The sequence below is a fragment of the Strix uralensis genome, chromosome Z (genome assembly GCF_047716275.1).
Source record: "Strix uralensis isolate ZFMK-TIS-50842 chromosome Z, bStrUra1, whole genome shotgun sequence".
NCBI lineage: Eukaryota > Metazoa > Chordata > Aves > Strigiformes > Strigidae > Strix > Strix uralensis.
In genome coordinates, this window is record NC_134012.1 from 80109162 (window position 1) to 80122717 (window position 13556).

Consider the following 13556-nt stretch of genomic DNA (forward strand, 5'->3'; position numbering starts at 1 on the left):
AAAATGTTGGAAATTACTGTCACATTTTGTAAGGATCCATTTTGAAATTAAAAGTTTGCTTCTTTTTCCTCAACCATCTGCTTCCTATGCTTTGGAAATCTAGCAGTATTAAAATTAGAGCGAATTTTTAGCCCTCAAAAGATGTTACATTTGCAAGTAATATTTATAGGCTTATAAAAGTTCACAGGAAGCATTTTGGTAAATCTGATTTTTAAGTGTCTTAAGACAACAATAAATTCAGTACCCATAAGCACAGAAAATTTGAATTGCAAGATCTGTTCCTACAATATACTTGACATCAGACACTTGCCATAGCAAAGAAACACTGGAAGGGACCAGGAAACTCATAACTTAAAACCATGCACATAGTTCAAAGCAAAGCCTTCTGCAAATTCTGCAAGAAGGATGGAACACCTGCAATGGTTAACACTATACAACTAACTCAAAGGTAACACATGCACATGGAACAGACACCTGATACAGCTGAGCAGGGGCATAAATAAGATTCAGGAAACCAGAAGCAGATTAGAGGCCTGGAAAGGAATACAATTTGAGATTGCCAATGAAGATTTGATTGACCCAGTAACACTTTCCTTTGGGGGATGCAAGTTAGAAATGCCTAAACATATGGGGAGACAGGAGTTCCAACTGCAAGAAATATTCTTGCAGTTATGTAGTGCTGATGGCATTAGACTACTGTTCAGAGCAGCACCAATTTTGGGAAATTGGACACTAATCTCAAAAATGCATTCATTAGAACAGTTGGCTCAAGTTGTTGAACTGCTGTGGAAGAGCTGATCAGGTAAACTAATCCATCCATCTTGTAGTACTCGCAAAACGCTATAAAATTTTCAATTATTTAATTTATTCATTGCAACAACCTATTTTCACTTTCCAGTAGAATTCTATACATCTGACATGTGCCACCATAAGCCTCTCCAGAGAAATACTACATGTAGAAGGACGGTTTTTGAGAGCTAGAGCTGGTGGTTCTGCTTTTAAGCCTTAAAATACATACATATTGATGGGAATATTAGAAAAATGAAAAAAAAATCTAAGAAAGCATTCTCAGCAGTACTTTATTCTAGTAACTATAACTGGTCTACATAGACTTTGTAGGTAATTACAAGGTGACAGTTTATTGAACCATTGCATTCAATTCTACTCTAAATTTATTCCCTGATAAAGCTGACCCTGCACAGACCATTTTACACTCATCAGAGAAAGTTTCACTATATGAGACACACACCAAAAAAAAAAACCTAACACCAACACACCACATTTGTTTCTCTAAGAAGACAGCAGTAATTGTGATTGTATTCATGGCAACTAATTCTAATGCTATCCAGAGCAAAGGTTCATGTTTGTAACCAGGTTATAATGCATGACATACAACTTCTGAACATCAGTTAAGCCATGGTAAAAATGGCAAACTGTAAGACTCTAAGACACATGAAGCAGTTTAACTGGGTTTAGTTTCTTCACTTTCACTGTCAGCTAAGTAAACATTAACTCTCATTTATTAAGGGTTTGGCACATGTCACATTTCAGCTGAGGCACAGTAACTTAAAACTACCATAATTTGGCAGCCCTAATGCTTCTAAAAACACGGCACTGCAAAGTGAGCAAGGACTTTGGCTCAAGCACCCACAGCAGTATTTTGTGATGGAGAACTATAGCTCAATTTAGCTGAACGCATCGTAATGGCAGAAAACAAACACGGTACTGATACTGTTTCAAACACAATGGCTTTGACAATTCTACATGAAATGTTGGGATTGGTAAGTGGGGTAAATAATTCTTCACCAGTTTTCCTACACTTACGATTTTACAAATCATAAATTTAAAGGTTTTAGTTAAAATCATTAGAAGAGATAAATTAGTAAAACTTCAATCACCTCAATTTTAGTATAAAATTACTGAAATATATTCACTAAAATATCACAGTTTACTTACAAAAACCTTGATTGATGGTCTGACCACAGTGAATAGACTATCAAAGCACACAAAAGGCTACCACTGAAGTACTATGTTTTTATATATTTACATAACCTTTCTTTTTCCTACACTTGAGAGAGTGCAAGAAAGAGGTTAACTAAACATTCCTGCGAGTAAACAATAACTATTTCCAAAGTTACTACGCCTCAGCTGGCAACCAATTTTAATACGCACAATTTGCAATGCATAACCGACTATGTCAGTACACGCTTTCATTGCCAATATTTAGTCTCAATCACACTCAGCTGTTTCACTTGCAATGAAAGGTAGCTCCAAGTGCAATTACACTGAATCCTGACTGTTCTTCAGGGGTGGGGCAGAGGGGGGGGAACTTACAGACAGGAGCAGAAAAATCTGGGAACAAAGGCCTGTTACAGGACCTAACACAGCTACCGAATTTTACTGTCTCAGAGCACTGCCAATGAATTGCAAAACACATCAAGATTCAGTTGGTTGGTTTTGTTGGGGTTTTAGGGGTTTTATTTTCCCCTGTTGGGGGCGATTGGCTGTTTTTTTATTTTGATGACAGAAATGTGTCCATATAAAACCCCATTTGATGGGTTAAAATTGCTCAACTAAGCAACCTTGAAAACTGTATATACAAGTAGTTGGAGTTGTATAAATAGCTAGGGTTAAACAGGTAGGCTAACAGTCAAAGCAATAATAAAAGCCAGAACATTTATAAATACCTATACTACAGTCTATGATTTATTTAGGCTGTATTACAAAGCAAATTCTTAGCTTCACTGATCTCTGAATATTGTAAATAATTCAACAAAATCAAACATTTGTCAAAAATCTGGAATAAATAGCTTTATAGTTTTAATCTTAGATACTCAAAGTAACTTCATGAATTTGAGTGCATGAACCAACAGCTACTACCAAGGACTTAGCTCGCAAAAAGAGATCTAGAAAATAAGATAACTCTTGGTAAACCATTTCACCAAAGAGGCCTAACTGAAATTTTGTAATGGATGTCAACAGAAGTTAGAGTGGGAAGAAATTTAATCCACATAAAAATCCTGTAGATTTAACCTATGTGTTAATCAAATCACATCTCTGCTGTCTTGTAAATAAGAACGGGGTGAAATGAGGGGAAGGGTAGGGAAGGCAGATGACAGAAAGAGAGATGAAAGATAACAGGCATCAGAAACTGAAAATACATCAGCTGGTATCTGACCAGTACCCAACACTCCTGGCTCACATACTGCAACAGAATTTCAGCTTTATAGTAACAGCATTGTCAGCTTGTAAATCCCTTTAATCACTTTATACAAACAGCTGCCTTTGCCAGTCATCTCCTACTGGTGGTTGTGCTGTTAATTATTCCTGTTCAAGCATACCTTCTGGAGACAATCTCTTAAGGCTTTGAGGATCAGAGTGCCTGCCAAATACCTCTTCTATTGACATCTATTGTAAAATGGGTCATGAAAGGCATTAGAAACTATCAGATATTCTTGACCCCTCAGTCAATTCAAATTACTAATAGTAAGGGCAGGATTGCACCTGCTATACCTAGACAAGGCAAGGTATGCAGAAGTAGTCGTCTTTTATTATAACAACAGGTGTAGCTGGAAGAAAATTAGAAGTGCTTGTATGCTCACAAACTTGTGTCAATTATCTACCTATATCATCCTGCTAATATACCTGCCCCAATAAGAGACATCTGCTATTCAAATAACTTAAGTAAGATATGCTTGAGACATTACCTAATAAGTGTGCCAAGCCAACAGAGAATTAAGTATTTTAAAGGGCAGTACAGAGTGTCTGACTAAAACACTGAAAGAAAAGTTATTTAGACCCAGTCAAAAGTGGCAACATGAATTTTGGTGAAAAAACTGGTCTCATAGTGTTAGGAAACCTCAGTGAAACGTTGCTTCTCAAAGATAACTATCAACATCTCACATTGTTTCAATCATTTCTTCAGGTATTGAAGTATGACTTTATTAGGTCTAGAGCATTCAAAAACATCTAAGTTATCTACTTATCTAATTTATCTAAGCCAAGTACTTACACATTTATTAGCACAGCTCATTGAAACTATCATTTTAAGTGAAGACCAGAACAAGAAGAGGTTTAAAACACTGTCCTTCCCAGCATCAGCCATCCAATAGCTTTCCTTGATGGCTGCCTAACACAGTTATTTTTTATTATTCAGCTTCACACTAATGGCCTTCTTAACATTCCTTAAGATCTTCTTGCCTGTTACATTCTTTTCTGAGTTTTGGCCTTTCATGTTCAAATTAACTTTTTTACTTGCATAGGTTATCCTACATTCTCCTTTCTGTGTTGCCTTTTATATTTCAGGTCATTCAGTTCTTGCAACTCTCTCAGCCATGAGTCTGTTTCCAGACATCACATCTTTCTTTAGCACCGAGACAGTCTGCATTTCTACCCCTCAATTTGAGGACTGTTTTTAATGAGGAAGAAAACCCAACAAACCAAAACATTTTACAATTTACATTTCTGTAGTTATTGTTTGGAGCAGTGTCATCACACAACTTTATTACACAGATTGAATCTGGATGGCATGCTGAATTCTCTCATTATGCAAAACCAAAATGAATGTTAGGGATGTTCATTAGAAAGTCATTAACAAAGTTCCCAAATTTACAGAGCTGAAACTATATAAAGTTTGGTTTTATACATACATCCAGAGCCTAACAACAGGTTACCAGTCTTAATCTAAACAGGCTTAACAAGATGTGACAAGGACGTAACTTGTTCCCTACAGCATCTAAAAAAACTCTCTTGGGTATTTAATAATTCAGATGCAAAAAAATATAACCTGTTTAAAACTTAAAATACAGGTATATAGCACCCATGCAGTGCTATAGCATCCAAAAAGCACTGTCCATTTGTTACAGGGAGAAAAACTTTCCTTTTAATCACTACTAAAATATTGAATGGATTTAGAACAATTTAATTTCAAGACTACACAATTTATGTAAAATTCAGTAAGTTTATCATTACATGAAGACAAACACTGTATGAAAACACATAGCTGTAATGGAAATGCTTTCAGGGCATGCAGACAAGCATGGAAAAGTATTGAGTTTACAAAAAACACTAAGACAAAAAAATAGTACTATTTTTCTAAAAAAGTCATTTTGTTCCACAATTTCAGCAATGAGAAAGCCAACAAAATTCACAGTAGACTTTAGATATACTGTGACTGTAGGGAATCTACTAATCAGTGATGGCCTCCATATAAAGACAGTAGTCTACTGCTATCAGTACTAATAGTTACTGCCTTTTAGATAGAGGAGTGCAATTTCCAGGTCCTCCAAGATCTTTGGAATGAAAGAAACATTGCAGATGCACACGTCATTAAACATAGCTTAAGTCGCAAATACAAGTGAAAGCATCATATAGTAGACCAGGAAAAAATAAACTTCTACAGGTGATGCTTCATCCATGCTAAGCACTAGTTCTGGGCATCTCAGAGCAAGACATAGCTTCATATACCAATTTTCATGCTAAATAAACAGAACTATGTAGAGAAAAATTTATTTTATTCTATTACAAAGGTACTGTACTGAGGAAAAAGAAATTTAATTTAAAGAAAAAATATACTAAAGCCCCTAAAATATTAAAACTACTTGAATAGTAGAAAAATCCTAAAATCAATTTCCACATACATTAAAAATATGTAACAGCTGAATATCAAAACTCTAGAATAAAACTTAGTGAGATCTATTTACCTTTTTAAAAAAATGTAAGAGAGCTAATGTGCATCTAATCTTGTTAAGAGTTGCCTCACAGAAACATAAAACTGCCAATAGTAACCACCAGCAATCTACAGGCTGGAAAAATAAGCATTTACCTTTTTGTAATGTATAAACATTGCCCAAAACATTTACAGAAAGTTCCATATTTTACATTAATATTTTGCTTGCCTTCCCTGAATAGAAAGAAGAAACTATGATATCTGAAGTACTTGTTAAGTACACAAATCAAACCATTAGTTTGACACACTTTTGCTGAAAGATGCAATAACTCGGTCCTGTCAAATAAGGCACACATAACCTGTAATAAATACCCTATATTGGACCTTACAGCTAGAAATCAAGGGCTACTACTTTCTCTCCAGCAGTTACATGTGCTGTTGCAGTGTTAAGACTGCATATAGAGACAGAACTTTGTAAAGATCCTACAAATACCTTAACTAACTGAAGGAGAATTACTGCAGAGATGAAACGAAATAAGAACACCATTTCTGAAAACAGAAGCATGAAACAAAAAACATCCAAGATGGAAAAAACTTCAGGAGAAGCTTCCAAAATCTGATTCATATACATGAGTACATAAGAATGGAATTGTAGGTAGGGAATACCTCGAGGATACTTCACACCTGCAGACATACGAATGTACATGTAAAAAAAACCTGCACCCCTGTGTTTGCTTTTGCTGATGCTGCAATCACCTGGAATGCACATTCAAAACCCAGCCAGGAGTGGTTTCTGCACATGCATCTGTTAATTATCTGTTTTACTCTTCTTATGCTACCTTATTTTGCCCAGACATACTGGAAAGAGAGAACTTTGTTGCTGTCTTCTCGTACCTACATACTAATGGGACCTCAACAGAGCACATTCAAACAGAATACCTTCCTCTCTTCAGAACTGGCATGCTAATTTATTTCTACAAACTATTGCTTACCTCGCCTAGCACAGTTGGTCACAGCCTCTGCAAATACGTAAGACAGGCTCTATTCCTCATTCCTTAACGCTAAAGCCGACAAACACTCTAGACCTACAGATGACAGCACCTAGAATGGCACGTCACAGCTGTTCGCAGAGAGGCTACTCGCTTCCACCAGCACACCACGGACATTAAACCGGTATCAAAACCCAGGCGTTTATTTTCAGTTTCCTATTTCCGGGCAGGGAAAATGTCAGTAAGTCAGCTCAGTTTCGCATTCACTCAAAGCCGGGTCAGGCTGCGGGTTCCGGGCCGGCGGCGGCTGCGGCTGCCCCCCCGCCCTGCCCTCCCCAAACTTTCCGCGAGTGCCACCAGCACCGCGCAGATTCCGACACCCGCAGAGTCCCCAGCCAAGAGAAGGCTGCAAGGGCAGCTACCCAGGGAAAAATAAAACCAAGCGGACACTCATATACCTCAGGCACTTTGGCCGGGTTTCTCCTTCTCTTGCTTGGCAGCTCCTACCGGCCCCGCCACCGCCTCCCGCCCCGCCGCCCCCCGCTGCCGCAACCGGCTGCTCCACGCCCCCCGCGGGCACCTCCTTCCCAGCCCGCCCGCCTCCATGACTATTTTTAAGCTGCCGGGCTGCTGGGTAGGTGGAGCGGCGGCAGAGCTGCCGGGCAGGCAGCCCAGCGGCGGGCGCGGCACCGCCCGGCCCGGCCCGGCCCGGCGCCCCGGGGACACCGCGCCGGCCTCCCCTGCGCGAGCGGCAGGGCAGCCCCAAGCCCGGCCGGGCGGGAAGCGCCGCGGGGGTGCTAAGGGCGGCGGCGGGCAGGCGGCTCCCCAGCGCGGCTGGGCCGGGCGGCGCGTCCCCCCGCGGCGCGGCAGCCCCGTACCTCCCCAGATGCCCAGCTTCAGCTGGGAGCTGTCCAGGTTCACCACGTAGTCGCCGAGGAAGCGGTTCAGGACGTCCACGACCAGCGACTCAAACACCATCCTGGCCCCCTCCCCGAAGGCGACGCCAGCGCCGCCACCCCAGCCCCGGCTCCGGCTCCTGCCCCCGCCCGAACGCGGCACCGCCCCCCCGCCACTCACACTGCGGCGCTCCGCCCCGCGGCCCGAGGGGGCGGGCCCCTGCGCCTTCGCCCCGCCCACCTCTCGCCAGCCGTCGCAACACCGGGCCCCCGCCGGCACTGTGCGCACGCGCCTTGGGCCGCTTTCCCGCGCGCAGGCGCAGTACTGTGGTGCCGGCTGCGGGCGCGGGGAGGGCGCGGCGCGGTTTGCACGGGGCTGCGGAAGCCCGTGGGGGCCGCGCCGCGGCGGCTGGGGGGCGGGGGAGTGCATGCCCTCGCCCTTTCCCGAGGTCGGTTGCTACGACTTCCGAGGGAAATATGAAGGTTTCACACTGGCCAGCGACTTTTGTTTAAGATACCGACTAGCTTGTCCGAGGAGTTTAACTGTGGTCGCCATTACGATTTTTAGAAGTAATTTTTTTGCCCAGGCTGGGCAAGTGTAGATGTTATTACATTTCTCAGCTGTTTGAAAGTGGCTGAATTATTACTAGCATAATGACTAAACCAAATTTAAGATGCTTCTCCAAAGAGCTTGACTCATGCCATTTTCTCACTTGGGGATCTGCAGAATAAAGCTGAGAAATCTGGGTCACGTCTGCCCTGAGTGACTGTGCTGAGGCCTCCCGTGCTCACAAGGTTCTTGTTCTGCCAAACAGCCACAATGCATTTCTTGGCAGGAAAAATATAATAATCTTCGAGTTTGTTCCTGGAACAGCAACAATTAGGTTTGAAATCAAGCTTAAATGTTTTATTGATAAGCAAACACATGAGTTTTTATAGCATGTGGTATTAGGTTTGCATGGCATGTTTGGCGGGACAGAGGGCAGCCTTTGTGAGGGCTGCCCTGTGCTGGACACAGTGAGTTCCAGTCAGCTCCAACATACCCACCACAGGGCACGGCTGGGCTTCTCAGCAATGCTTGTGGCCCCTGTGTGGTAACCTATTTAAGAAAGAATAAAAAATGCTGCACAGCAACTGTGAGAGAAGTAAGAAAAACGTGGGAGAAACAACTCTGCAGACACCAAGGTCAGTGGCGAAGGAGGGGAGGAGGTGCTCTGGGCAGCGGAGCAGAGATTCCCCTGCAGCCCGCGGTGCAGACCATGGTGAGGCAGGCTGTGCCCCTGCAGCCCGTGGAGGTCCACGGTGGAGCAGATAGCCACCTGCAGCCCGGGGAGGAGCCCACGCTGGAGCAGGTGGATGTGCCCTGAAGGAAGTAGTAGCCCATGGAGGGCCCACATAGAAGCAGGTTTTCTAGCATGACCTGTGACCTGGAAGGGAGCCACGCTGAAGAAATCTGTATTGCTTTCTGTCAGTGTCACTGAACCTTTGTATCTAATATAATAACTTAAAACATTTTAATTAGAATGTCTTACTGCAGGGGTAGGAATGGGAAGACTGCCAGAGGTGATACACTGTATCATTGCTTTTTATAGCAGTAAAAGAATGCTACCTAGCACTTCTGACCTGTTCTTTCACCGTGACATGTATTTGTCTACTTACTCACAGTCTGCCACATCGGCAATGTCTCACCTCCCCCCAACATGCAGAATTTAATCAATCAAGAAGAAGTTTGATTTAAGGAAGCACACTTTTATCAGGGACATCATTGTTGTTCTTTGCTTATCAACACGAGGAAGGGGAGAGGGTGAGACCAAAGAAGGATAATGGACAATGGGAAAACATACCATCTTATTGACACTTAAGTTCCTCTGAAGTTTATTGTGTATTTGAAGAAATTACAATCTCTGCATTTCCAGTTCTTGTCTCTTGAGACACAGCAGTAACATAAAAATAAACACTACATTAGAAAGACATAATTTAAACCAATAAAAACCAAAATGCACTCAGCAACTTGTGCATTTCAAATGCAACGGTGTCCATGCACTAATACACATATGTGAGAGCATTTATGCAGCAGGCTTTCTATACATTTCTTACACAAAGCCAAACATATTTCTTGTAAGCTGTCTCTGGAGAAAAGTGTCAACACAGGGCTTTTCTTATTTTGTGACTAAATCACATATGTCCCTATTTAGCTGTGGAAAAGCTAGTCATTAAATCCGTTTACATCTATACCTGTCCACTTACTCTCCTGAAGTTGGGCTTTAAGCAGCATGCATCCTCAGGATTCACTTGTACCAGTCAGGTTTTCCAAATTAACTTTCTTTTGTAAATCGGCAGCTCCTTAGGGTATAGGTAAAGCTTCTTTGTCTTATTTTAGTATTCTGCGTTCTTAAGTCAGGGGAACAGAAGTGTCCTAGGTTAAGTAGCATTTGTATTGATCAGAAGGATACAATTTTCATTTTTTTACTTCAAGAATTTTTTTTGGTATGATGGATCTTTCCACTGCACAAAATGTGAATGAATGTTCCACAGCAGTCAGCTAGGCTTGAAGCTCTCCAGCTGAGAAAAACTGCTTACTGTTGATGAACTGCTAGGCCTAGTGTAGGTGACCATGGATAAGCACATGGTTTCCACTAGTGTCTCTTACATAGTTAGAAATCTGTGACATTTGCAGACTTACCAAGGGAAAGGAGTTCAGTCCTCCTTTTTCCCTCATCCCTCATGTCCTGCAGGTCACTAGCGCCAGCAGATGCAGTGTGATTTCAAGCCCAGTTGGAGAAGTAGCTGAGAAGTAAGGAACAGGGTACATCAAACAGTGAAGTATCTGCAGAGCATCTGCCCAGTCACATGAACCAAAATCTCTCCCTGGGATTTCCATGGAATTTGAGAGCTCTGTCTACATACATGACACAATCACAGCCACCTGGACAGCAATTTTTCCACTTGAACTGGTGTTCTGTGTGTTCCTGTGGTCCCCACAGAAATCCATTAGTAATCTCTGTGCTTTTCCCAGGTCTATAATCAAAGGTGCCAATACCCTGATGGCAATTCATGTCTGGCTGAGTATTAGCAACCAGGTTTCTGGGATCCCTGCTCATACCATTTCTTCAAGCTGAGCCTAGAGGCCACAGTCTTCTCCATGCCAAAGGGGGATCCCAGGTCAGCTTACTGCTAACTTCTGTGTGAACACTGCTCAGACTTCTACGGCAGTGACTCAACATGTTACAGGTCTGCCAGGACAGCAGGTCATCTTCAGCATACAGTGCCATCCTCTGCTGCAGGACAATCACAGGCAGCCTTCTCAGTCACATATTAAGAGTTCAGGGAAGTAAATTTGGTCATAGAAAAAATGTAAAAAATGTTTCAGCTTGTTTTTATTCTCCTCAAAAAATTCTAATTTCTGGGGTCTAATGAAGTCACATGACTTCAGGCATACTGCCATGATTCCATGTATATTCATGTTCATAAATAGGAAAATTCTTATCCTTGTTTCTTCCATGTTGCAGATAGTGCTTTCAAAATGGATTTGGCTCAAAAAAGCATGAAGGGTGGTGAATGAAACAGGAATGACTATGAACTTCATTTAGTATGTCCCCCAAACCAGAATTCTATCAATCTTACAGGGATGTCAAAAATTATGAACTATTTCATGAACTGTTTTTGAATGCACTCATAACTGCAGTAAAAGTTATTTCTAAATTTTTCAGAGCCACATGGTTTTGAATCTCCTTCAGAATCAGCTGAATCATGGTGGAACAGCGTTTGCTCTATTTACACAACCTTTTCATCAGGACAAGGTGAAATACATGTAAGTCCTAAACTACTTCCATTATACATGCAGCAATGTAGTGACTGCTGAAAAGCGTAGCAATCTTACTCAGCAAGTCCATAGTACTGAGCCTAAACTGCCTAAACTCTTTGAAACTCAGAGAAAAAAACACTCTTGAATTTTCCATCTGATCATGATACACAATAAAACTCCAAGATCTTCTTACCAATAAAACAGCTTAATATTAAAGCTAGTTCTTGCAGTTTTAGAAACAAACTAGAGAGTAATTTTATTCTTCCTGCCATCATCAAAGAAATGCGTTCAGCAGCTTGGCAAAACAGAAACTTTAAAACTCCAATAGGCTTCTGAACACATTCACTGAGAAGACTCCGATCTTCAAGTTTTACTCAGGAGATCCCTAGCAGTGTAAACTGTGGCTTTTCCCTTGCTAGTTGTGAAATGCTTTCTTTTGCTGATGTCTCCTGGCAGGAATTATCAGTTGCTCACATCAATACCATCAAATATGGGGTTTTTTTGTGCCTAAGTAACTACAAAAGTCTAGCCCTACATGTGAATGGTTAATAGGAGTAGAAGACAAAGTAGAAGGTTCCTGACTTAATTGAAGAGGTGCCATATGACAAAAGCAGGGAAATTAATAACTTTGTCTGTGATACCAAGGATGCTAATTAAGCCCAAGTATATTACATCCACAGTTTGACCTTCTTTTACTGTAAGCGCATACAAATAAGAGGGTAACTGTGCTGAGGATTCTAGGAGGAGAGTCTTCCCAGCTGGAAGGGTAGGAACAGTATTTAATTGTTTGCACTGGCAGATCTCCTATACTTGTATTGGAAAGCAAGTACCTCATGCTTCCTGCTTCACCTACAGCCATGTCGTGTAAGATCAGTAATGAATCTCATAGAGATTTGACAACGTAACCTGGATGTATATTTTTATGTTGCATAGAATGTGAGAACATGTTTCTAAATCAGATTTATGACTACAGTATTTGAACTAATAATACATGGATGTAATGAATTCTATTGCAAATGTTATTTTTAAATCTGAAATCCTAAAGTTCCTCACTTACCATTTTTCTCTCTACATGACTGTATTGCCCTATTAATTACAGCTAACTTGGAATCCTTGTCTTGTAATTTTACTGTCACAAAAAAGCTGTGGTAGATGCATCAAAAATGCATCATTAAAACACTGAGACTTGATTAATTCCAAGAGGGGCACAACTATTTTTGCCTGATGGTGACAATTTTCATGGTAGTTCCTTTATAAAGAACTTTAAATTTAAATGACAAAACTTTAGCTCTCTTTTCATCATCTTATGAAAAAGCAAATCCTCATTAATAAGAAGAATTTTGCTGTTTTTAATAACTGCACTTAGTTGCTTTTGGAATTTCCCTGAGATTGAGGACACGACTACACTACAATTAACATTTTTTTTGCTTAAATGATTTATCATAAATGTCCTCAGCTACAATGACATGCATCCTAAGATCTGCATTACCTGAGTTATATTCAGTACCTAGCCTCAGCAGGCCTCTTTTGTCAACCCACACTGTATTCTCTTTTTGCAGTACTTTATTACACTGGATGAAATTGAGAGATAATGCAGGAGCAGAAAGCAGCACAGGGAATGAACCTGTAGATCTTATCAGATACTCAGGACTGCTGTCTGGAGACAAGCATTTTGCTGTAGAAAACACAGGTTTGTGTTGCAGTCTTGGTGAATGTTGTTTTGGAAGTGCTATTCAGAAAGGTGTTGTGACTAATAAATGGAACCAGTGAGGATCGTGAAGCTGACTTCTTCATAAATGGAGAACAGTGTGACCTTTTTCTATTATAATTAGTCATACTTTCTTGTAAGCATATATTGTAGTTGTTAACATGTTTCATGTGAACTTAGTGGTAGTGTCTGCAAATGGTTATTTAAAACAGGTTTCATATAGATTTGCTTTGAAGTTTCTACTTTTTGTGTATTTACAGTAATTGTAAAATCTGTGTGGAATAAAGATTCCTTTCTGGTATGCACATGTCCCAGGAATTAAAAAATACCATGTTTTGACAACTGCTGTGCACATTATCCATATGATTCAGTATGAGTTTTGCCATTTAGGCTGACGTTTTCCATATTTCTGGTTTTATTTTGGTAGTTCGATAACTGAACAATATTGTTATTGTCATCATCATCATTCTTATTATTATTATTGATTATG

At 40.8% G+C, this 13556-nt stretch overlaps 1 protein-coding gene across 6 annotated transcripts in view; it reads right to left on the minus strand.

The window, feature by feature from the left end:
- Positions 1 to 7697, minus strand: part of VPS13A (vacuolar protein sorting 13 homolog A) — a 108999-nt gene extending 101302 nt beyond the window's left edge. For all 6 annotated transcript variants that reach the window (XM_074856681.1, XM_074856680.1, XM_074856679.1 and 3 more), the window contains exon 1: positions 7536 to 7697. In XM_074856681.1, the coding sequence (XP_074712782.1) occupies positions 7536 to 7635 (100 nt within the window). In that variant the 5' untranslated portion in view covers positions 7636 to 7697. The remainder of the gene's footprint in view (positions 1 to 7535) is intronic.
- Between the last annotated feature and the right edge of the window lie 5859 nt (positions 7698 to 13556).